The 22,558-nt window shown below is 38.6% G+C and overlaps 1 protein-coding gene across 1 annotated transcript; it reads left to right on the plus strand.

Annotated features, from left to right (window-relative positions):
- The first annotated feature begins 4,434 nt into the window (after nt 1–4,434).
- Nucleotides 4,435–7,834, plus strand: LOC131035009 (protein gamma response 1). The gene is made up of 3 exons (XM_057966643.1): nt 4,435–4,521; nt 5,690–6,502; nt 6,599–7,834. The coding sequence occupies exons 1-3, from the start codon at nt 4,491–4,493 to the stop codon at nt 7,684–7,686; spliced, it is 1,932 nt and encodes a 643-aa protein (XP_057822626.1). The 5' UTR covers nt 4,435–4,490; the 3' UTR covers nt 7,687–7,834.
- The last annotated feature ends 14,724 nt before the right edge of the window (nt 7,835–22,558 follow it).

The following is a 22,558-nucleotide window of genomic DNA, read 5'->3' on the forward strand; positions in this document are numbered from 1 at the left end:
TAAGTAAGGGGAGAGGGGATCCCCTTGGTGGAGACCCCTAGAAGCACCAAACAGCTCAGTATGGTCTCCATTGATAAGCACAGAGAAATAAGTGGACGTAACACAACTCATAACCCACTGGATCCACTCGTCAGCAAAACCAAAAGCCCTGAGGATCTTCTGAAGGAAGGACCACCGAACTCTATCCTACGCCTTAGCCATATCCAGCTTGATAAACATAGCTTTTTCCTTGGAGGTTGCCATAAAATGAATGGTCTCCGTAGCAATGACCACCCCATCCAGAATTTAGCGTCCTTCCACAAACCCACTTTGCTCCTCAGAAATAACATTCTCCAGACACTTCTTCAATCTATCCGCTATCAGCTTAGAGATGATCTTATAAATCACATCGCAGAGAGAGATAGGGCGGAACTGGCCTAACTGGTCAACCCCTTCACACTTGGGGATTAGAGCAATGAAAGTCGCATTCAACGCCCGAAGCATCTGCTTATTCCTTTGGGACTCCTGGACTACTTCCAATAAATCTAGCTTGATAATATCCCAGAACTCTTGAAAGAATTCAACCGGGAACCCATCCGGTCCAAGAGCCTTTCCTTTCCTCATGTGGAAGACAATCCTCTCAAGTTCTTCCAGCAAAATAGGACACAAAAGCTGCTCATTCATCTACCCCGAGATAAGAGAAGGAATGCAAGCCAAAACCAGATTCTCCTCCACCATTTCCCCCTAAGAGTCCTCCCTAAAGAGGAACTGGAAAAACTGAAGCGACTCCCTAGACATCTCCTGCAAGGATAAGCATTGCTCACCTCTATCATTAACCATAACAGGGATGGAATTTCCATGTCTCCTTGCTTTCACTGCGTTGAAGAAGAAAGTAGTGTTCTTGTCCCCCTCCTTCAACCAATCAATATGAGCTCTCTGCTTCCAGTATATTTCTTCCCTAAGCTCCCATTCCTCTACCACCTTGACAGCCCTGTCTTCCTCTCTAAGCAAGTCCTCAGACAAACCATGCTCTCTGATTTCACTGGTGATCTCATTCAGCATAATTTGAGCAACTTTCTTCTCATGAAAAATATTCCTGAAACCTTGTCGGTTCCACTGTTTAAGCTGAAGCTTAACAAATTGCAGCTACTTGGCAAAAGAGTACATGGCAGTGCCAAAGGCCGGCCTCCCTTTCCTCCACCACTCCGCAACAAGAACCTGCAAAGAAGGGTCCCGAAGCCACATAAGTTGGAATTTGAATGAAGGCGAGTGGGCTACCTAAGCCGAAGAAGAAACCAGCTTGATGGGCCAGTGATCCGACCCTCTCTAGTCAAGAATCTCAAAACTTGTGGACCACCCCCCGCCAATCCAAAAAATAGAAACCAAAAAATGATCCAACCTTTCTGCAATCCAATACTCTCCCACCCTCCTGTTGTTCCAAGTGAACAAACCATTGCCAGGCTTAATGTCAACGAGCTGCAGCAATGAGATACTATCCTGAAAAAGGAAAGAAGAAGGTTCCAACTGCATAACACCCCCCTTCTTTTCACTCAACTCCAGGATGGCATTGAAGTCTCCTGCCATAATCCAAGGATGAAAAGGAGCCAACCTTGCATACCAGAAACATGAGACCATAAGTTTTGCTTACCCTGAAGATCAGTGGGAGCATAGATGTTCGAAAATAAGATGAGTTCCCTAGTCTCAAGACTAGATAGCACCCCAGATAACGAGGATCTAGAGGCAACTCACCAGACAGGGCGAAACCTTAAAGGGTTCCAAAGATAGGCCACCCCTCCCGAGGAACCAGCTACCCCAACACACTGACACTCGCCTCGCCCCCACAACTTTGGCACGAGACCCATCATACTCTCCACTGAAAGTTTAGTTTCTTGCAAGAATAGGACATTGGGTGAATGATTCCTAATCAAATCCCGAACAACTTTTTTGTCTAGGGCTGTTGTTCAAGCCCCTTACATTCCATGAGAGCACGATCATTTAGGAGGATTGGAAAAGTGCGAATCCAAAGTCTTCACTGACCCCGACTCAACCAAATTCTCCCCCATCAATTTGATCTTATCCAGATCCTTCTTTCTGCCAACCTTTGAGCTCTTCTTTGAAGCACTTTTCTTAATATCTTTCTGATGTAGACCCAGGTGAACTGAGGACTTATTACTTTTAACCCCAGCTGGTTCCAATTTCAAAGCTATTGGAGAACCCTCCCCCTCAGCCAAATTCACCTCAATACCAAGAGCCAGGCCCAACTGTACCCCTACTATCTGGTCCATCTCCATCTGTTGGCTTCCAACCACTAGCAGGGCCTGGGTAGACTCCTCCATTACACTTTCTGGGACTCCTCCTGATGCACCTTGATCTAGAGGGGTTAACCCCAAATTAACTTCCTGATGGCTCAGGTCATCCAAGGCCTCAAATCTGTTAAAGGTATCCTCCTCACGTCTCTCCTGTAAGGGCCTCTTTTGTCCTGTGTTCCTGTTCTTTGTTTTAATTGAGACAAAACCATCAAAACCCTCCACCACAACTGACATGGCAGCTTTCCCTTTCTCAGCCCTATCTAGGCTCGGGTTTAACTGCTGAGGTTGTCGCACCACCGATTTGTATCTAGGGCACTTACGATGTAAATGACCATACTCATGACACATATGACAACGAAATGGTAAAGTCTCATAATCTAACTGTTGAACCCAATAATAAGAGCCTGCACACATATCTATAGCATCTGGCAAAGGTTTACTAAGATTTATTTCAACACAGATATGTGCAAAGGTCATTACCTTTCTCCCTAGAGTTTGTGAAGAGGATCCCACTGGCCTCCCAAGCAGAGCGGCAAGCATCCGTAGCACATCCTCTCGACAACATTCCACTAGAAAACATGGTAACCGAACCCACACTGGAACCCTATTTGGGAGCTCCTCTAAAGGATTAAACCCTGCATGCCAAGGTTTGATGAATAATCCCACCTGGTTGTAAAAATATGGGCCTCCTTCAAAGACCCTATTGCAATCCTCCATGCAGTTGAAAGTAACCATGAAGTAGTTATTTGCTAGAAGCATAATCTCCATTTCCCCTTCCGGTGCCCAAGTCCGTTGCGCCCAGTTTTCCAAAAACTGTAAGGAAACCCTCATTCCCAAAAACTTGCAGTAAAGCGAGTGATTTGAAAAATATTCAATGTCTTCAGCTATCATCTTAGGAGGAATAATCAGCTTCGGCCTCTCACTGCATCTCTCCAGACAACCATTAATCTTCACCATGCGAGAGCTACCAGCACTCCCAGATCCCGAATCAGAAGAGAAGAGATTATTGTTAAACGTCTTCATACTCTGAAGTGGGGGTTTTGAGCCCACCGCAACACGAAAATCTATGGCTGGAGCAACCTGCGAGGCCTCCCCACTCAAACTCGCCATCGGGGCACACAAAAATAAAAAATAAAAAATAAAAAAGACAAAAGAGCTAAGGGCCCACACCCCAAAGGGCCACCCACGAAGGCTCGACACCCAAGGCACCTCCCCTCACCAACACCACCGAAGAGAGGCCTGCCAAAACTCCTTGTCACACGGGAAAGCCATGACCACAACCGCAACAAGCAAAAGACGCACCCCCGTGCAGTCTCCACACCTCTCGGCGACCACACCCACACCCACTGCCGAGCCCTACCAGCACCTTCCGCCACTGTCTTCCCCCGACACCCTGCACTACCCACCCCCACACGATACTGCAATAGATCCACCCACGAGCTAGGGCCGCAAAACCCTAGCTCGGCTGCCTGCGAGCCCCCGCGCGAACATCATCTTTTTCTTGATGAATATTGTAAGTTTATTCAAGATAAATTTATTCATTATTTAGAGGGTTTGATGATTAGTTATTATTAATAAAATGTATTAAATACTAAGAACAATTTAGTATTAAATCTTAAACTGCAAGTTAAATATATAATTATATACATAGAGAGGTCCGGAAATCCGGTATTTTGAAAAAACTTTTAAAAAATCATGCATCTAACTATTTGAAAATTAAAAAATAAACATAGAAAGAAAAAAAAGAAAAAAATTCATAGATGTAATTGGTGAAAAAACAATTGAATAATAAGTGTGAGACTTGCAAGATGAATTTGAACAAAAATTAAAGTACAATCAATTTAAGAAATTTATTTTTAAAGAGGTATATTTAAGATACCCATATTATTTATTTATCAAAATGAAAAGCTTCTATTTTCATCACAAAGTTGTGAAATTTGAAAATTAAAAAAATATTTTAAAGAAAACCAAGCATCGCTATTTAATCATGGTTAATATGGTGGGGTTTCAAACTTACCAAGATTATCCTTACTAAACCCAACAAAGTAACGGAGCCGTTAGGTGTCACGGTCGTGACTGACGGCTCCGTTAAAATCCTCCCGCGACTTTTCAAAACAAACCCCAAGCTTACAGCGCAAGATTATTTCTTATCTGCACAGCAAATAAAAGAAAAAATAAAGAGGAGGCCCCAGCCTTGAAAAAATGCATCTGCAGCAAGCTAAAAGCCTCACAGGTAAGTTTCGATCTCGCAACCTGCTCTCAATTTTTTTCTGCAACATTTAGCTCAAATACTGGGTTGAGTTTTTCAAAACAAATGAAATAAATAAGTAAATTTCAGCGGTTCAATTTCCATTCTCTTTCTGCGCCTATTTTCTATACTTTACTGTTCTTTAAAGCTCTGAGAAAAGTCTCTGCATTGTCTGCACGGAATCGGAACTTTATTTTTGTTTAGTTTATGATTGCACTATTTTTTCGTACTAAAATTTTCAAAGAAAATGGCATCCATTTGATGCCTTTGAATAAATGTATGAATCCTTTGCTCTTAAATTTGTTTGAAATCGATTACCTGAAACTATGTACATAGAGCTCTTGAAAAGTCCATTTAGATATGCTAAATGTGTCTGAAATAAAGAATTCTGCTTTCTATTGCATAAATTCAGCAGTTTTGAAACACTTGTGTGGTTTCGAAGTTTTTAGTGGCCCTAATGAAATCCTTAGAATGACTATTCTTTAGTTCTTAGGTAAAAGTCTAAAGATTTTCTTCAGATTTTGTACTCTCAATGTAAGTGGACTGGCAAGTTTGGATCTAATGACAGCTGGAAGAAATGAGTATACTTTGCATTTTTAGATTTCCATTCACTTTTGAGGTTTCATAAGTTTTTGCTTTCTGCTCCTGTGAAAAAAGAGTATTATTTAGTTGTATGACAAGGGTTCCAAATTTTTTTTTGATCTGTTTTCCCAGCGTAAGTGGAATAGCACGATTAGATTTAACCCCCGCCTGGGTGGTCTCATATGCCAAATAATAAATAATCTTGATGAAGTTAAGAGTATTGAAGCTCTTAAAAACTAATAGTTAAATCTTAATAAATAGATCTTGGAGCTTGATAATTATTTCAATAGGTTTTTGTTTTTGAATTTATATCTGCATAGCGCAGCGAATACTCTCCTTTTTTGGGAAGGTATTGCTAACTGAAACGGCTAGGGAGCTCTAAAGGGAATTATTCGTAACGATCAAAACTGGCTAATTTTTGGCAAATTGTTAGCAAGTTAAGTTGAGGCTTGACGCTAGGAAAATTTCCATTTTTAAGCAGCTTGAGCTGGAGAGGTGCCGAATGTAAAGAAATAAATGTAATCTCGATACTGATTTATATGTATTTACCTAGTTTACATGTTTTTGCCAGATAATGGATGCCACTTGCAACAATGCTTGCAGCCCAATTCTTCCTCAGATGATCCAAGTAGCAACTATTTCACAAGTCTCTGCACGGTCTTTGTTGCTACAATCCAGGAAACCAAGGATCGAATCTCGCAGTTAGAATTCATTTTTTGCAGTCAGCTCTTTCCAACTATTCAGTCAGAGCTAACAAAATCCAAAAATTTATGCAAAAGAGTTGAAAAAATAAAGCAAGATGCTGAAGAAGAATGGAACCAAAACAAGAAAACTTTGTTTCTTGAGTTGGATAAGCTTCAAACAGAGAGGAAGAATTTAGAGGAGCAGATTCAGCAAATGAAAATGTCTTTTGAACAGGAGAAGAAGGAGCTGTATTCTGCCTTTGAACTCCAGAAGGAAGGGCTCAATAGAAAGCATATCTTGGAAAAGGAAGAACTCTTTTTGAGTCTGGAAACTGTGCAGAAAAGTGATGACACTCTGAAACTTCGGGAAGAGCTTCAGCAAAGGTTTGAAGAAATTTCTGAAGGAAAATTGTTGCAAGAAAGTTTACTAAAACAGATAAGCAGGATGGATGATGAGCTTAAAATGGAAAGGCAGAAACAGAATCTTCATGATTCTGAGCTCGAACGTGAAAGGAAATCTAAGCAGGATTTCTTTGAGCAGTACAAATATTTGAAGAGAATGTACAAGGGTCTTAAGACTCAATATGATGTTCTTATTAGATTGAATGGCATCAGCACAGACAAGTGCTCGTCTGCTAAGAAGAAGACACAAAATGATAGTCACACTTCTCCTGATAATCTTAAGCAGCTGAACTTATTTGGTAATAAAACTCTCTAATACTTGATTCCATTTTCTTTATTATGTTTAATCATTTTTTTTTGGCGTAGCTGAGAGTGATGTTTGTTGGAAAATCCAGATTGCCATGCTCAAGCTGCTTTTAGAGAAGAACCAAGAATAATTCCTGAGGAAAAGGAAGGTAATATCAATTCAAATGGAAACCCTATGGAAACAGATAATCAGGATGGTGCTAGCATCGAGAACAAAACTAAAAATGGCCTTAATAGAAGGCCTATAGACGGGTCATATTCTTCAAAAATCGATCAGGATGGTAATCAGGTTAGTCTGAATTTCGAAAAAAGATTGGAAAATGCTCGGGATGAAGGATCAGTCTCCAAAACATTGGTCGACGGTTCCAAAAGTGTTCCGTTTGAGGATGAAGAAACTCAAGAGCAAGCACACAAGGTAAGCAAACAAACAGAAAATCATGGTTTTAGGGCTGCGAAGGAAAAAATGGAATCATTGGCTCCATTTCCACAGCAAAAGCAGCTGCAGAAAAGACCACTTGAACCTCGGTCCAGGCCTCCAAATTTAGCAAGGCAAAAGAATTCATCATGGAGAGAAACCCGGTTGCGAAAGGAACCTGGTAAATGTGTTGACCCACATGACGATTTTCTTGATACCCCCATGGAAATTGCGCTTCAATCAGGGAAGCAAAACTTAGAAGTTTGTGCTGATGTGCCTGAACACATGGCTTCAATTGTGGTAGATAATTGTCAAATGAATCAAAATAATGCCATTCTGGATGACGATGGAGATGATGATGAAACACAGGCTATAGATCCTGATCGTGCTCAGCAGACATCTCATGCGAGATCTGCAAATTTGGTTTGCAATTCAGGTGGGATGAAACTGGAGAATTTAGAAAATAAAAGCCCTAGTAATTTAGGCAAATCAAAGGAACAAAACCCTAGGCATGCTCACAAGGGTGGCACTAGCTATAAGTACATTGAGCCCGTACGGAAGAAGGCAGACAGGGAGATTCTGAAAGGAATTGAGTGCAAACAGTGTAAGAAATTTTATGATGCTGTTCAGGTGGGGGATGGTGATGTAACTGGTGAAATTCGTTGTGATCATCATAATGAGGTCTCACGGCATCGATATCGCTACATTCCTCCTGCTACACCTGAAGGATTTTGGAATATTGGATTTGATTCTGATCTCTGACCTTTCAAACTGTTTTCATTGTATCATTCTGATCTCTGACCTTTCCAGACCCAAAATCAGTCTCCTAATTGATTTCTTTATTCGTTTAATTGAAACCTGATAATTGTATCTCAATCAATTTTTTATTTTATTTTACATTCATTAGCAATCTTTGGCACCTCCTGTTCTGTGAGCAATGAAAGACATCCATAAACTAGCCTGATTTGACAGCACTTCATAATATCTCTTATCAGAGCAATATTATGTCTTGTTGTCCCTGTAATATTTTTAAATGGAAGTAGCACAAATCTTTGATTCAGAAATATCTCTTTTCTCTGAGTTTAGAATCGAGCCAATTTAGACCTTTTGTAACAAGAACATGGAAGCTAGTGAGTAGCTCCAAGTTTCAAACACTAAGTTCTTAAATTGTTAATTGTTAACAACTGACTAAGAGTGCTTAGGAAAGGATTTGAGATTAAACGGTGGATTATTCTGTTAGAGAGGGTCATGTGCTTCTGTAGTTGCTTTCGTATTCATCTGTCAAGTAAATGATGGTTGACTTAAACGGCAATAACAAGTGACGGGTTTCATGGGGCTTCTGCAGTTGCTTTCGTATTAATCTTTCAAACAAATGAAGGCTGAGTTGAACGGCAATAACAAGTGACGGGTTTCATGGTCTACACCAAGAAGTTTTCATATCAATTATGTGGTTTCCTTTATATCTTGGGTGGTCTGATTTTTCCTTAAGTTAGAACTATCCAAGATTTAAAATATGGGGAAATGTCCAATTGGATTTTAGATTTAAATTTTTAATTACACATAAAAACTAAGCATAATAATCAGCATTGAGATACAAAGCTAACATACTATCCTAACTATCAAAAAGAGGGGCATATACAACTCCGTTAGCTGCATCTGAATCGTCACATCTGACTCTAAATTGCCCCTCAACTGTGCACAAGAGAATGCAGAATCCAAAATACTATCTCATCATGTCTAACTCTTACCTGCAAGTTGGCTTCAAAAACAACTAATACACAAGCCATTTTATCTGCACCTATTGAAAACTACCCATCTCTTCGAAGGATTGATTTAACAGAATTCAAAGCAGCCATGCCTTCCATCCACAGTACAAGTCCTCTTCTGTGATTATTATACTATCTGATCAAAGGGCATAACTGAAGCTATCTGCTACATTTTCATTCCCTTTCTATCATTGCCCCTGTTTACTTACATGAGCAGCTTCTCTGCAAGCCCACCCTCTCAAAACATCACAAGCCCTGCTTTAACATCTTTCAGCAAACAAGATATTTTATGATTCTCATGTATTCATTCCTTCTCTCCCTACGATTGGACAGCAAGCAAATTCTGACATCACTTCTTTAGATTTACATACTCTATTGATTTCCTTGTTATTGCATTATTGATCACAATATGGTAGGTGGCTATTGAAATTGGGGCGGGCGGGGATTAAGAATTTATATAATCATTTTCCAATCATTATTCTATCAGCCATTCTTTATAATCTATACTTTAGCCACAAAGGGCTCTGTTCTACTTCCCCATTAGCTAGACAGTCTGCATCACGATACACAATCTTGTCATTACTCCCAGCTATTGCTCTTATCTAGTCAGTCAGTTTTTTTTAATTTCCAATAATGATTCTATCTACCATTCTTATCATCTATACTTTGGCCCCAAACAGGCTGTGTTCTACTCCACCATTAGCTAGTCAATCTGCAACACGATTACCCTCTCTGAGACAGTGCATAAATACAACCTCGTCATAACTACCAGCTGTTGCTCTAATCATTCCCTTGTAACAGCCATTAATCACCACCTGTAAGTCTCCTTCCACCTATATACAAGAACAATTAGTCGATTCAGCCATTTTTAGACCTTCCAAACGGCCAAAGCCTCCGCATCATTGTTGGCTTTCAATACAAGGGAGAATGAACCATCTTTTACAAAGCTCACATCTTTTACTTTTAACACTGCTCCTGCCCCAGCTAGGCCTATATTTTACCTTGGCACCCCATCAAAGTTAAGTTTCAAAAAGCCATGCCTCGTCTTCTCCGTACAGCAGTCCTCTTCTTTCTTTCTATTACTCCATCAACAGGATATTGGCAAACAATAGTTTTGATATCAAGGACGGTGAACATTTCTGCTGGTGGTTCATACACCATTTACTCAACTGCAAATTACAGACAACTTTTACCAAGTTTCGAGCAGTAAACCAACATAATACGAAAATTTTCACTGAACATTTTAACTGCTGGTTTTAAAGTAGAGATTTTTATTATTATATCTACTGTCTTATGTATACTTGTGCTCTGCTTGAGCTACAAGGGTTACAAGGATTTCCAGAAACATATTATTATATGGAAGTGTAAGAATGAAATTTTCTATAGGCAGTAATTAGTTTAAACTCCATATAAATGGCGAATTGCAGCCTTCATCTGTAAGTTTAAATTACTATGGGATCATTGCAACTCAGTTTAAACTACATTGCGACCATGCCAAGGTTCTGCATTCCAAGCAAACTCTAGTTTCTGGTCGCTGTGGGCTGAGGCAACTCTGAATGTTGAACCCTTTCTTGGAAATTCAAATTGCCCTGAGCCTTCCACCCGGCGGTTCACCTGCCTGTCAGGAGTGGTTACAGCCATTAGAGTTGCAGCAGCTGGAAGATTTCATTGGAATTGCAACCCCCAAATTGCCCCTAACGTGCATCTGTAGTTTGATTATAGATTTAATGTTATTAGGTAATTTTGAATTTGAATTGTGAGAGCGAAATTTGTGCAGCTCCAAACAAAGAAGTAATGTTGAAAAAAAACAATATGTTGATTTTGTATGCAGCAGCAAGTTTGTGCTGAGTGATTCAGAAGAATGTTCTGAGTTTGCAGCATTAGTTGTGTGTGTTTCTGAAAAGTTTGCAGGGAGCAGCAGATAGGTCCAGACTAATAGAAGTTAGAGGAATTCTGAGTAGCTCCAGGAAAGTTGTTTAATGTTTGGGTGCAGTTCCAGATCGGTGCAAGTATTTGTAAATCGATAGTTTATTTGTTTTGTAATCATTTTGTAATAGTTTTTATTTTTTGGTTTTAATAAAAAGTAACAAAGTTGTTTGTATGTCTCCAACTTGTTTTTATATTTCTGCTATGCATTGCCAATGATTGACAAACAAAGTTGCAATATTTATGTTTGTGTTTTGTTTTGGTATCAGGGCATTGTTGTGTGCCTGATTTGGTTTCTTTAAACCATCAAAGTGGTATTAGAGCATTGATTTATGTCTGATTTGGGATTATAAATCAATTTTTGGTATTAGAGCCATTGGCCCTAAGTCCTTAGTGAGTTGGGCATTTGTTTTTTCTAGGTATTGAGTTTTATTAAGGAGACGGGGATGGAGAAGATGGAAAGAGTTGGCAGCAACCACCTTCTTTTAATGGACAAAGTTATGATGTTTGGGGCAAAAAGATGAAGACCATCATGGTTGCAAATGATTTGTGAGAGCTTGTGGTCAGTAGGTTCATGGATATAATTAATCCAAACTCAGTTTGCAGTTTTCACAAACAACCAAAAGACCTAGTTGAAAGAGATAAGGAGGAAAGATGCCAAGACATTAAGTTTGATTGAATCAGCCTTAACAACGACCATTTTTCTTAGAATAGCAACAACTAATTATGCAAAGGAAGCTTGGGAAATCCTCCAAACAAGTTACAAAGGGACTAATAAAGTCAGATTGGTGAAGCTCTAGATGATTCTAGGAGATTTTGAGATTCTCCAAATGAAGGATGGTGATTCCATCTCAGATTTTCACACAAGGGTCTTTGGTTTGATAAACCAATTGAGAACAAATGGACAAACCATGGAGGAGCAAAGGATTGTGGACAAAATCCTCAGAAGTTTGACGCAAGAGTGATTGCCAATGAAGAGGCCAAGGACCTCTCAACATTAACGGTTGATGAGTTAATGGGTTCTCTTCAAACCCATCAGTAGTGCCTAAATAGGTTTGCGACTTATTCCCAAGAGCAAGCTTTCAAAGCTCAAGCCAATGCAAGAGGTAGGGGGAGAGGGAAACATAGTTTTCGATGGAGCTCAAGAGATAAAGGTTGTGGCACTCTAGATGTGGTGGTGCTAGAGGAGATAGCTTGGGATGAGCTCACAACCATGAGGGAGCAAGCAACTCTCATTCTAGCTTCGGACAAGGCAAGAAGAACAACTTGAGTTAGAGGTATGATAAGAGCAATGTTGAGTGTTATTATTGTCATAAGTTTGGTCATTATGCAAGTGAATGCTAGAAAAAGTAGTATAATCAGTCCAAGCAAAATGCAAATGTAGTTGAAGGCACTCCACAACCTTCATCATTTGCAACATTTGTGAAGAAGGTAACCTTGAAGTCTGGTATTTGGATAGTGGTTGCAACAACTACATGAGTAGCAATGAAAGTTTCTTTCTTTCATTGATAAAAATGTAAAGTCTAAGATCAAAATGGGGAACAATGGAATAGTTCCAGTTGTGGGCAAAGGGTCTGTTAATGATCCGCACCAAGTAAAGTGAGAAGGAGATAGAAAATGTCTATTTTGCCCTTGGTATAAAGCACAACCTTATGAGTGTTAGACAACTGATTCAAAATGGTTATTAAGCGTTGATGAAGAAGGGTGAATGTGTCATTTTGACAAAGATGAGAGCAAGAAAGTTGTTGCAATAATTCAAATGACAAATAACTGGATGTTTCCCTTGACGATAGAGCTTTTTCTCATATTAGTTTGTAGTTGCACCTCCCAAGCATGGCAAATGTACAACAATACAACAAAAATCAATCTTCAAGACCATCATTCAATACCCCTTCAAACTGTGGCATCTCAGGTATGTACATCTAGGCTATGTTGGTTTGAGTCTTTTGTCCAAAAAGAGTATGGTTGATGGTTTGCCAACCATGTAGAGCCTAGTGGTAGATGTGAAGCCTGCATTTTAGATAAGCAACATAGGCAACCCTTTCAATTGGGCAACTTTAGAAGGGCAAGAGCACCATCGAAGTTGGTGCGTATTGATTTCTGTGGCCCTATGCAACCAATTTCTATTGGTAAGAGCCAATATTTTATGACCTTCATTGATGATTATAGTCATAAGACATGTGTCTATTTTTTGCAACATAAATCTGAAGCTTTTGACAAGTTCAAAGTGTTTAAGGCCTAGGTTGAAACTAAGAGTGGACTGTTGGCAAGACACACTGTATCGGTGAAGATTGATGCATAGAGATTGCTTATGGGTTATCGTTGATGGCAACTCAGTCTATAAATCCTATCCGGTGTATACAGCTTTGATTTACCGGAAGTCATATTGTTCATAAGGCATAAGTCAGGAAGGTGGAACACAGTAACTGGTGGAATATGAGATCATTGTGCATATCTTGATATTGGTGATGTAATTTTGGTTGCAGTGTTAGAGGCAGTTCATTCATGATTCGAGGCAACTTACTTCACATTTTTGGCCTCCGATATAGTTTTGGTGAAAGATTCAAGGTCCGGTATCCGGTGATTCCGAAGAACAGAGCTAGTGTGTTGATTGGTGATGTAACGTGTGTTGCGGAATTGTTGGGATGATTTCAGTGATTGTTGATGAGTTCGAAGTGTTTGTGTCGACGTGTATGAAGCTTGTTATCACATTGTTTAGGTCCACATATGCATTTGTGGACGAATTGAGCCGACAAGTCACTACACGTTTCATATTTTGTAATTTTGTGAAGTCGACTTGGTTGAGATCTATTTTGTTGATGCGGATATATAATGTCGATCCAGATGATCTTTTTTTAGGATAAACATGTATGTGTAATGTGCTAATATTGACGTGTGAAGTGCGAAGAGCATCAAAATGCAAATTTGATGCTCTGGTAGATGACTGTGCAACAGAACAGGGCAAAAATGCAGAGTATCATTTGATAGTCAGATTGTGCTTAACTGGAACTGACCTTTGGCATTTGTAGATGCTATATTCTAGTCTAGACATCGTAATTACTCCTGCATCTCATTTGTAGGACAATGAGTCTTCTGGGGTTGTTGCCCTCTTATGTAATTGAGCAGTGAGCTCCAGGGAGTGTGCCTAAATGCAAGTGCATTCTTCTTATGTAATATTATCATACTTCTGGCCATAGTATAATAATATTGTGGGTTCAAATCCCACCGTAGTTTTTCCCTTTCCGGGTTTCCACGTAAAAATCTTGGTGTTATGGTTGTGTGACTGTTTGCTTTATGTTTCTGCACTTTACTTTCTTTCTTATGCATCCGGTGGTTTAAGAATAAGATTAGCAAGTTTGAAATTTGTAAAACACTTATTCACCCCCCCCCCTCTCAGTGTTCATTGATTCCAACAATTGGTATCAGAGCTTAGTTCCTTTGAGGAAGCCTAACAACTTGAGGAGGATCTGGAAGATTGAATCAATGGACTTCGGTTTGCAGAGACAACTGAGTGTGGCACTTGAAGATCTTGATGCAACTATGAAAGAGAAGAGTAGCCTGAGGAGAAGCTTGGAAGCAGTTGAAAATCTTATTAAATCTCTTAAGGATCGAGTTAACACATCAAGAGAGAAAAGAAAGGAACTGATGGATAAACTGAAGGAGAAGGAAGAACAAAATATTGACAATCAAGCCCTACAAGACAAGACAGATGAATGTGAGAAGCTAGCTAGAGAAAATGCAGTGTTGAAGAATGAGATGCAATCCATTGTAATGAAGCTGACCAAGGAGATTGAAGATCAAAAGAAGAATGAAGAAACCTTGACTCAGTCATTGAAGGATAGATATGATGAATGTTGCAGATTGAACTATGAGAATGATCAATTGAAGCTTGAATTGGTACAATGCAAGAATGATGGACAAGAACTTGAAAGGCAGATCATAATTATGAGAGATGAACTTTCTACTGCTACTGAGTACAAAGAAAAATTCAAAGCTAGCTCAGCCCGACTAGATGAGATGCTGGAAAGTCAGAGACATGGGAAAGATATGCGAGGACTTGGATATGAGAAGGGAGAATCCTCCGGTTCTGGACAAAGCAATCATCAGAAGAACAAGAAACCTCTCGTAAGACAACCTAACACCTATAAATTCAATGGTAAATGTTTTGTTTGTGGCAAATTCGATCATATGGCTTGTCAATGCATAAATAAGATGAATAATGGGATGATGAATAATGTGGTGAATAATGGTCCTACCTTTACCGGTCAATGTTTCATATGCAACAACTTTGGTCATAAGTCAAATATATGCAAAATGATGAACAATTTTTTAGAATAAGAGATGTTATGCCTGTGGAATGTTTGGACACATTGCTAACCAATGCAGGATGAGACCAAATCAGATGAATTTCAGGCCTATGCAAAGGAATGTTGTTTTCCATGTATGCATCAAATCCGGTCACATAGCAAAATTCTGTAGAAGTTGTAGACACTTAAAAATAATTATTTTAATTATTCCTCGCATAATTAATTAATTAATTATGTTAATTCAAATTCCTCTCAATATTAATTAAATATAATTAATATTGTCACTATAGCATATGATTGATTTATTTAATAAATCAATCCCTTTCTTTATTCTTCTAAAAAAATCAAATCCTCACAAATCTTCCTCTTAGCTAATTAATTTCAATTAATTAGTTAACTTACATGATTCCTACAAATCATCTTCTTAATTCATTCTTCTAGAAACTCCCTAAACTCACTTAACATTATTCTTCTAATTTTTTATTCCCTCCACTCATTCTCTCTCCTAGTCAAATTCTCCTACAAATATTAATCCCACCTAACATTTCCTCTAATCCCCCTCCTAATGAGTTGTTAATGGTTAATCATCATGATTAGCCACAAAGTCAACTCTTTGTCCTTTTCATCTAGCCACTAGCTTTAAATGCTCTTTTCCTAGGTGAGTGTAAGATTTTCGAAATCACACATTCCTCTAGGCATCCCCTCTCCCAAGGAATTTTTAATTCCTTTTTATTCTTCCAATCCCCATGATATCCTTTTTTGGAGAATTTTTAATTCCTCCAATGCATCTTGTGGAGTGTGGAGATACGAAATGCCTTTAAGACATATTTCTTGGTCTCCACACCCTCTCTTGGACCTTGTGTGAGCTCACAAGTAAATCTTAGCCCTTCATCTCTAATTCATCCTAGCCATTCGTTTTCCTCTCCTCTTCCTATAAAATAGGGCTCCATCCCTTCATTCAAAACATCTTGAATCCAGTAAGTTTATGCTGCCCTTTTGAGCCCAGGAAATCATCTTGGCAACTTGATCATCTCATCCTTATCATTTTTCAAATCCATTCCATTTGTGCACAACATTGGAGAGCCATCCACATCCAGCAATCAAAGGAGCACATCAAGTGGAGCATTATCAAGGGGTGCCTTCACTTCATCAAGCTCAATTCAAAGGAGAAGGTAAAATAGCAAGGTGAAATGGTCTTTTAATGATATTTTAGCATTCTGTATGTTTATTTCGTTATGTTTTGATCATTTGACCTTCAAATTTGTTTTCCCCTCTTCAGAAGTAAGAACATGAGCAACAATGGTCCGATGAACAGTAACAAATCAAATGAAAAGGGAAAAGCTAAGGTGAAAGAGATCAAGGATCGACATAAAAAGATGTGGGTTAAGAAGGAAGATTCAAATGTGCAGAACGACTCCACACCCGAATCCGGTGTTGGAACCTCATACGGTAACTAAGACACTTTGGCCTTAGGGGGAAGCTCATCATGCAAATCCTTAGAACCCCCTCTTAGACACCTGTAACTGGTTGTGGAAGGTTGTAGAAGATCAAGATCAGTTATGTAGATGATATCTGGAAGAATTCATGGCGATTTGAGATTCCAGTGAATGAGTTCATGAAAAACAAGGTATTCGGAAATCTTTTAGGGTTATGCATTTATTGCAACTAAAAGTTAAGTTTCTAAAGGATAAAAGGGCATTCTATTATCCGTTTTTCACAATGCGAATGAAGAGAGAGAGAGAGAGCAGAGCAGCGAAGCGACTGAGATCTTGCTATTTGTTCATACCCTATTTTCGAAATGGTATCATCATCTGGTATTGCAACTCCACTTGTCATTGAAATCACTGAGAGAGAGAGAGGCTCGTGTTCAAGAAACACCCGTTTAAGTCGTTTGAAGACGATCTAGACATAGCCTTTTCCTCTTTACCCTACAATGTATTGTATAATGAAGATGTTAGGGCATACATACATTGCAACATTGAGGAATTGGATAATGCAAATATGTTATCATTGTACACTAAACACATGATGGATGATTTTGGGAATTTGAAATCTGACTTCAAGGCATTGCAAGATAAGGGTTTTATTCAGTTCATTCATATCTCGGTATTTGATGAGCCCGAATGGGTGAGATATGTGTTGAGCCGAATTCATGATTAGTTTGTATGGCTGATTAATCCTCACAAGATTACGAAGCAAGCCATTCAAGCAGTCACCTGTTTGAATGCAACCGGTGAGGTCCCTGGATTCTGGCATATCAAGAACACAACTGTAATGGAGGTAACCGGATCCAAGCATGACAACTGGTCAATGACTATTAGTGACATTGTTGAACATAATGTGAGATTTTCTTCTATGGTCATAGGGTACAAAGTCTACTAGTCCAACACACAAAATTCAGTATCCGGTATTGCTATTTATGCAGCTTATCAGATACTTAAAAAAGATAAGAGGTATGACTTGTGTGGAGTGCTTCTTAGTCAGTTAATGAGCAACTTAAAGAAGATAAAACAGGATAAGAAGCATGTGTTCAAATTTGGCTCTCTGATTATATGTTTGGCACTTTACTTCCTGAATGGGATACCCAGTATTGGTAAAGTTCAATGGGCTTATGATAAACCGGTGGCAGTCTAGATCAAGGAAGGTTTGCAGGGTTTGGGTGATACTGTAGCACATAAATCTGCTTTGTGGAGATACTTCAAGTCATTTCAAGCTAAGATGCAAAGCAGAGAGAGGATCCCAAAGGATATTGTTGAGAAATATGAGAAAACAATTTTTTTCATGATTGACAAGGATCAATGCCATATGGAAGCAGTTGAACCCAGGACAGTTTGGATCATGCCCATGGGGCATGAGGTGGATGGGAATACATTTGATGCTTATTCTCAACACCTATTGAGTCAGTCGGTGGATGAGAAAGAAGAATGCTTCGATACATTAAAAGAGAAGGATCTTGACTTGCATAAGAAATTCACTGAGCCCGAGAAAGGAGGTTGAACATTGTAGAGCATATGGGTATAACCAAGGAAGCTGTGCAGAGGGCTAGGGAGAAGAACATATTGAAGGAGGAACACATGGTGAAGCAACAAACTAAATCGGTCTCCACTCCTTTCAAGCAGACCAAGCCTAGGTAGAGCAAGTCAGCACCTACCTCCGGTGTGCAAAAGCCTGTCCCTCTACCTAAACCTCAATCATCATCAACTGGCAGAGTAGAGAAGAGGCAGAAGCCCTAAAGGGAATATGTTGCAACCACTGCAGAGGAGGAAACTAAATCTGATGAGGCAGTGTGTGAGGTGAAGAAGACTTCTACCTATGCTAGGGTAGTAAGAAAGCCCCCATCTAGTGAAGCTCAACCTGCCAAGAAGCCTAAAACACAAAGTGAGCCATCTGGTAGACCAAAATCTAGCAGGAAGCAAAAATCAGAACTTGATGAAGCTTTGAAATCTGGTAAGTTTGAAGGTACCTATACTGTTGTGCCCCTAAAATCATTGAATGAGATAATTGATGAAGTTGTAAATGAAGGAAATCTCAAGAATATCCTTGTATGTTATGAAAAATTGTGATGATAAAGATCAAAGAGCAATTGAGGAAGCTATTGTACAATATATGAACATTTTTAGCAGAGCATTGATAGAGCTGTCATCTATGATTCCAAAGGAATTATATGACATTTTGGATGCTTGGAGACATACGACCAGTCTAGAGGATGATAGATTAAAATAATACACCTTAGTTAACCTGTGTCCTATTGCATCAAAGGATGAAATAAAAAGAATTTTGGGGCTTGCAAAGGAAAAGTTACTAAGCAAACATAGAGTGAATAAAATAATGTTCAGAAAAGCTGATGAAGTTGTTAAGAAAACAAAGGGTATACTGAAGAAATTTTTGAAGGAAAACCATTATCAAATCAATCCGGAGAAGGATGATCCCCAACCAGAAGAGCAATCAAGAAAATACACTTTTGTTCCAATAGTTCAGGTTCAGTTAGAGGTTCCTCATGAGCAGAAAGATCAAACAACTGAGCAGGATGATCCAGTAAGAACACATGAGCAAGTAGTTGCAGATGATCCACTGATAACCAAGTAGTTGATGACTTCAGTGAAGTTGTACAAGATCCTCCGATATTAGAAGTTCATTCTGAGCATGCAATTGAGGAGTTTGGATATGCTAGTGCAGAGAAGGACAAAGGAGAAGAGAAGGTTGATGAGGCTCTGGTGTCAATGGCAAGAGCCACTGTATCCAATAAGGGGAAGTAGATTGCTACAGATGAAGATGAATTCTCTCATGGGCCGATTGATTTAATCTCTCTATCTCCCATCCAAACACTTAAGTTTGCTACCCTTTCCCAAGCTAAGCCAAGGGAGCACTTGCTCATGTCGCACTCAGAAGACAAGGAGTTGATAACTCTTGCTACTTGTAATGCCCACCAAAATACCCTAGAGAAACTAAAAGCATCTAACATACTAAATGGAGATATATTTTTTTATTTACAACTAATGCAACACATAACATCATCTAGAATTACATCCATTAACATTAATCATTATGAACATGAATTATAAACCCATTAACTAATTATGCAAGCGGAATAACATCACAATCATTACTACTATCTCTCTAGGGTACCTTACCGTCATTACTTAATTAACTATCCTAAGAAATAACATTATACTCGACTACCACACTTATTATCAATTAATCCTTAATCTTAATCAGATACAACTTACATATTTCCTTCCATTACGATATGCAACCTACTTGATTATTTAACCATTATGAGATGCACTCTACTCTATCATCTAACTAATATGATATGCTTACTCATGCATCCATATTCCTAGCATGATCTTTTCCTTAACATGAATTCCAAATGCATAATGCAAGAATCTTAATGCCATCCTATATGCTATGCATACTTTCCTAACTTTCCAATGCAACCACATGAATGTCATCATCAACTAAACATGTTAATATTAATCAACCACAATTCCTACATTATATTCATTCCATTTACTTAAGGTTCTTTCACATATTAATCTACATTGTAGATGATAACCATGTAATCTAAACTAATACAAATAACTCATCACATGAATCCATTCTTTTTCAAGTATAATTCCATTACAAACATCTAAGTACATGAAATCATTCCTTTTGATATACGAGAACATAATTATACATCTTATAGTCTCATTATTACAAATCATGCCATGACCTAAGGCACCAACTAAAATATAGTTACAATTACAATTATAGGAATGATACATCATATGCATAACTCATTCCTAATACATGATTCAACTACATCTTCTACATAATAATACATTACATGAATCCAAAATATCCATTACATAAATTTGCTACAAGAAACATCCATAAGCTGCTATGAAGAAGAGTATCCACATTCACATATGAAGAATCCAATAGAATATCCCAATGGTTGAAAAGCACCAACCACCCAACCATGTGGAACCTTAGGAACCACCCCCCATGCTAGGAGATGACACAAGGTCCCAACACACACTCTACATCTAGGCTGACACTTAACAACCAAAGAGACTGACAATGCAAGGATTCTCAAGCAAGGACTAACCACAAGCAATCACAAGGAGAAACTCCCAGAGGCTTACAAATTATCAAGTCACAAATACTTATCAACAAGGGGACAGATGTAGGGGTGGAGTGTCATCACATGCTATCCTCCAAAATATAGAAACACAACCCTTCAAAGCATAACCCCGATAGACATGTGGAGCCAATTCAACCTATGAGAGAATCAAGTAGAGATTGACTTACCACCGCATTGGCCTTCCCAAGCTTATCCTAAAACATCCTCCCTAGGATCAAGTCATGGGGCTCAACTATTCATTATCTTGATTAGTGAATTATTTACCCATCCCATTAATTTATTATCATGTTACCACTTGTTTACATCATGGTAAACTTTCATTGTGCCCTGGCTATCTAGACTTCATGCATCCTTACAAGGAACCTCATGCAAGCCTATCTCTCGTGACCCCGATCATCACAAGGAAGCCCACTCCCCCTAACATGGACCCAAAACAAGATTGCAACAAGAGGCTCATAATCAACATGTAAATCTGAAAACTATAAGCATCATCATGCAACCATAACACACACACGAACATCCAATAGGCACAATGCCAAGTAAACCAACAATGAGCCTCATAATAACACATCAAAGCCATAATAAGGCAACCAAAATCTATCACAATATATGAAAAGATTGCAAGCAACAAGGCACATCAACTTGCTGATCTGAGAACAATAAATCAACCCTCTCTATCATGGCTTCTCAACATGATGAGAGCATAAATCCTTAAGAGAGAAACACAACAACCTATAGCAGCAAAATCATAAAAAGATCATCAAATCTGACAAATTACAGAATTGGAAAACATCAACAGATTTCAAACATGCCTCTGGTATGAAACAAATAAAAAAATGACATCACAAATTGACAAATTGGAAAAATACACAATAACACAGATTAGTGCATCTGATTAACAAACTGATGCATTTGGTAAATCCTGAGGCGCATTTGTCAATTTTTGAAGCATGTTTGATAATTTCTTTGGCGCATACACCTCACAGACTGGCGCATATGACAGTTTAAATAACACACATGACTAAATAGATGGTACATTTGATGAAATCCCTATCGCATTTGACATAGAACATAAATTGATAGAAAACAGTCAAAGTGCGAATCCAAATTAAAAAATCTAGGAAAAATGCTTAAGTCATAAAACCAAATTGATAAATGACGCCCAGACAAGACATGGTATATGAAATAATCGGATTGCAAATCTATAAACAAATAAAGGATAAAATGCGAACCAAAGCATAAGAGCTTTCGTCCAATTTTACATAGAAAATGCATACAGAACACTCTTTCAATTCTATTACGTATTCTCTTATCAAGACAAAACTCAGGGAAGACAAGAACCAAGTAACTTCAAGCAATAGCAAAAGAAACAAGAAAGAAACTTATAATCTCCCCTTCATGACAATACCAAACCGGGAAGCTCACAAAGTTGACTAGGAATAAAACTAAAACCAAAATCCTCTGAACACAATTGTTAGACAGTTCAAATAACCGGAAGACAATTGAGAAGGGGGGGGTGAATCAGTTGTCACAGATTATATAAACCATTAGCAATTAAAAATTTAATACCGGAACCCAAAACATTAATACCGGAATAGTAGTTAAACCAATTAAGCATAAACAATAATCACAGAATAAATACCATCCACATGACACCAAGATTTATACATGGAAAACCCGGTAAAGGGAAAAACCACGCTGGGAAGCCTACCCACAGTCAGATAAATCTTCTGTAGTAAGTATGTGAATTACAATTGAGGGGCCTGCACTTGCAGGAAGGTCAACAACCTAGAGCGCACTGCTCATCACAAAAGGAGTCTCATTGACTACATAGAAATCCAGACTACAATCCAGAGAAGTGTTGAACTGCAAAAGATAGCATCTCCTATGCTTGTGTATAGTTTCAGTTAAGCTCAATACCAGAGGACTAAATCTTCTTACATAAACCCAATTTGATCTCCAATGATCGACCAAATCCTCTGCCTGAATGATATTACATTACTCAC

This window comes from Cryptomeria japonica, chromosome 4 (genome assembly GCF_030272615.1).
Source record: "Cryptomeria japonica chromosome 4, Sugi_1.0, whole genome shotgun sequence".
Classification (NCBI taxonomy): Eukaryota; Viridiplantae; Streptophyta; class Pinopsida; order Cupressales; family Cupressaceae; genus Cryptomeria; species Cryptomeria japonica.

Bases quoted from the DNA above. Each gene is read 5' to 3' on its own strand.
- LOC131035009 (XM_057966643.1), top strand. From the start codon at position 4,491: ATGCATCTGCAGCAAGCTAAAAGCCTCACAG. The intron at 4,522-5,689 runs GTAAGTTTCGAT...TGTTTTTGCCAG, and splicing joins GCAAGCTAAAAGCCTCACAG to ATAATGGATGCCACTTGCAA. The intron at 6,503-6,598 runs GTAATAAAACTC...TGGAAAATCCAG, and splicing joins TAAGCAGCTGAACTTATTTG to ATTGCCATGCTCAAGCTGCT.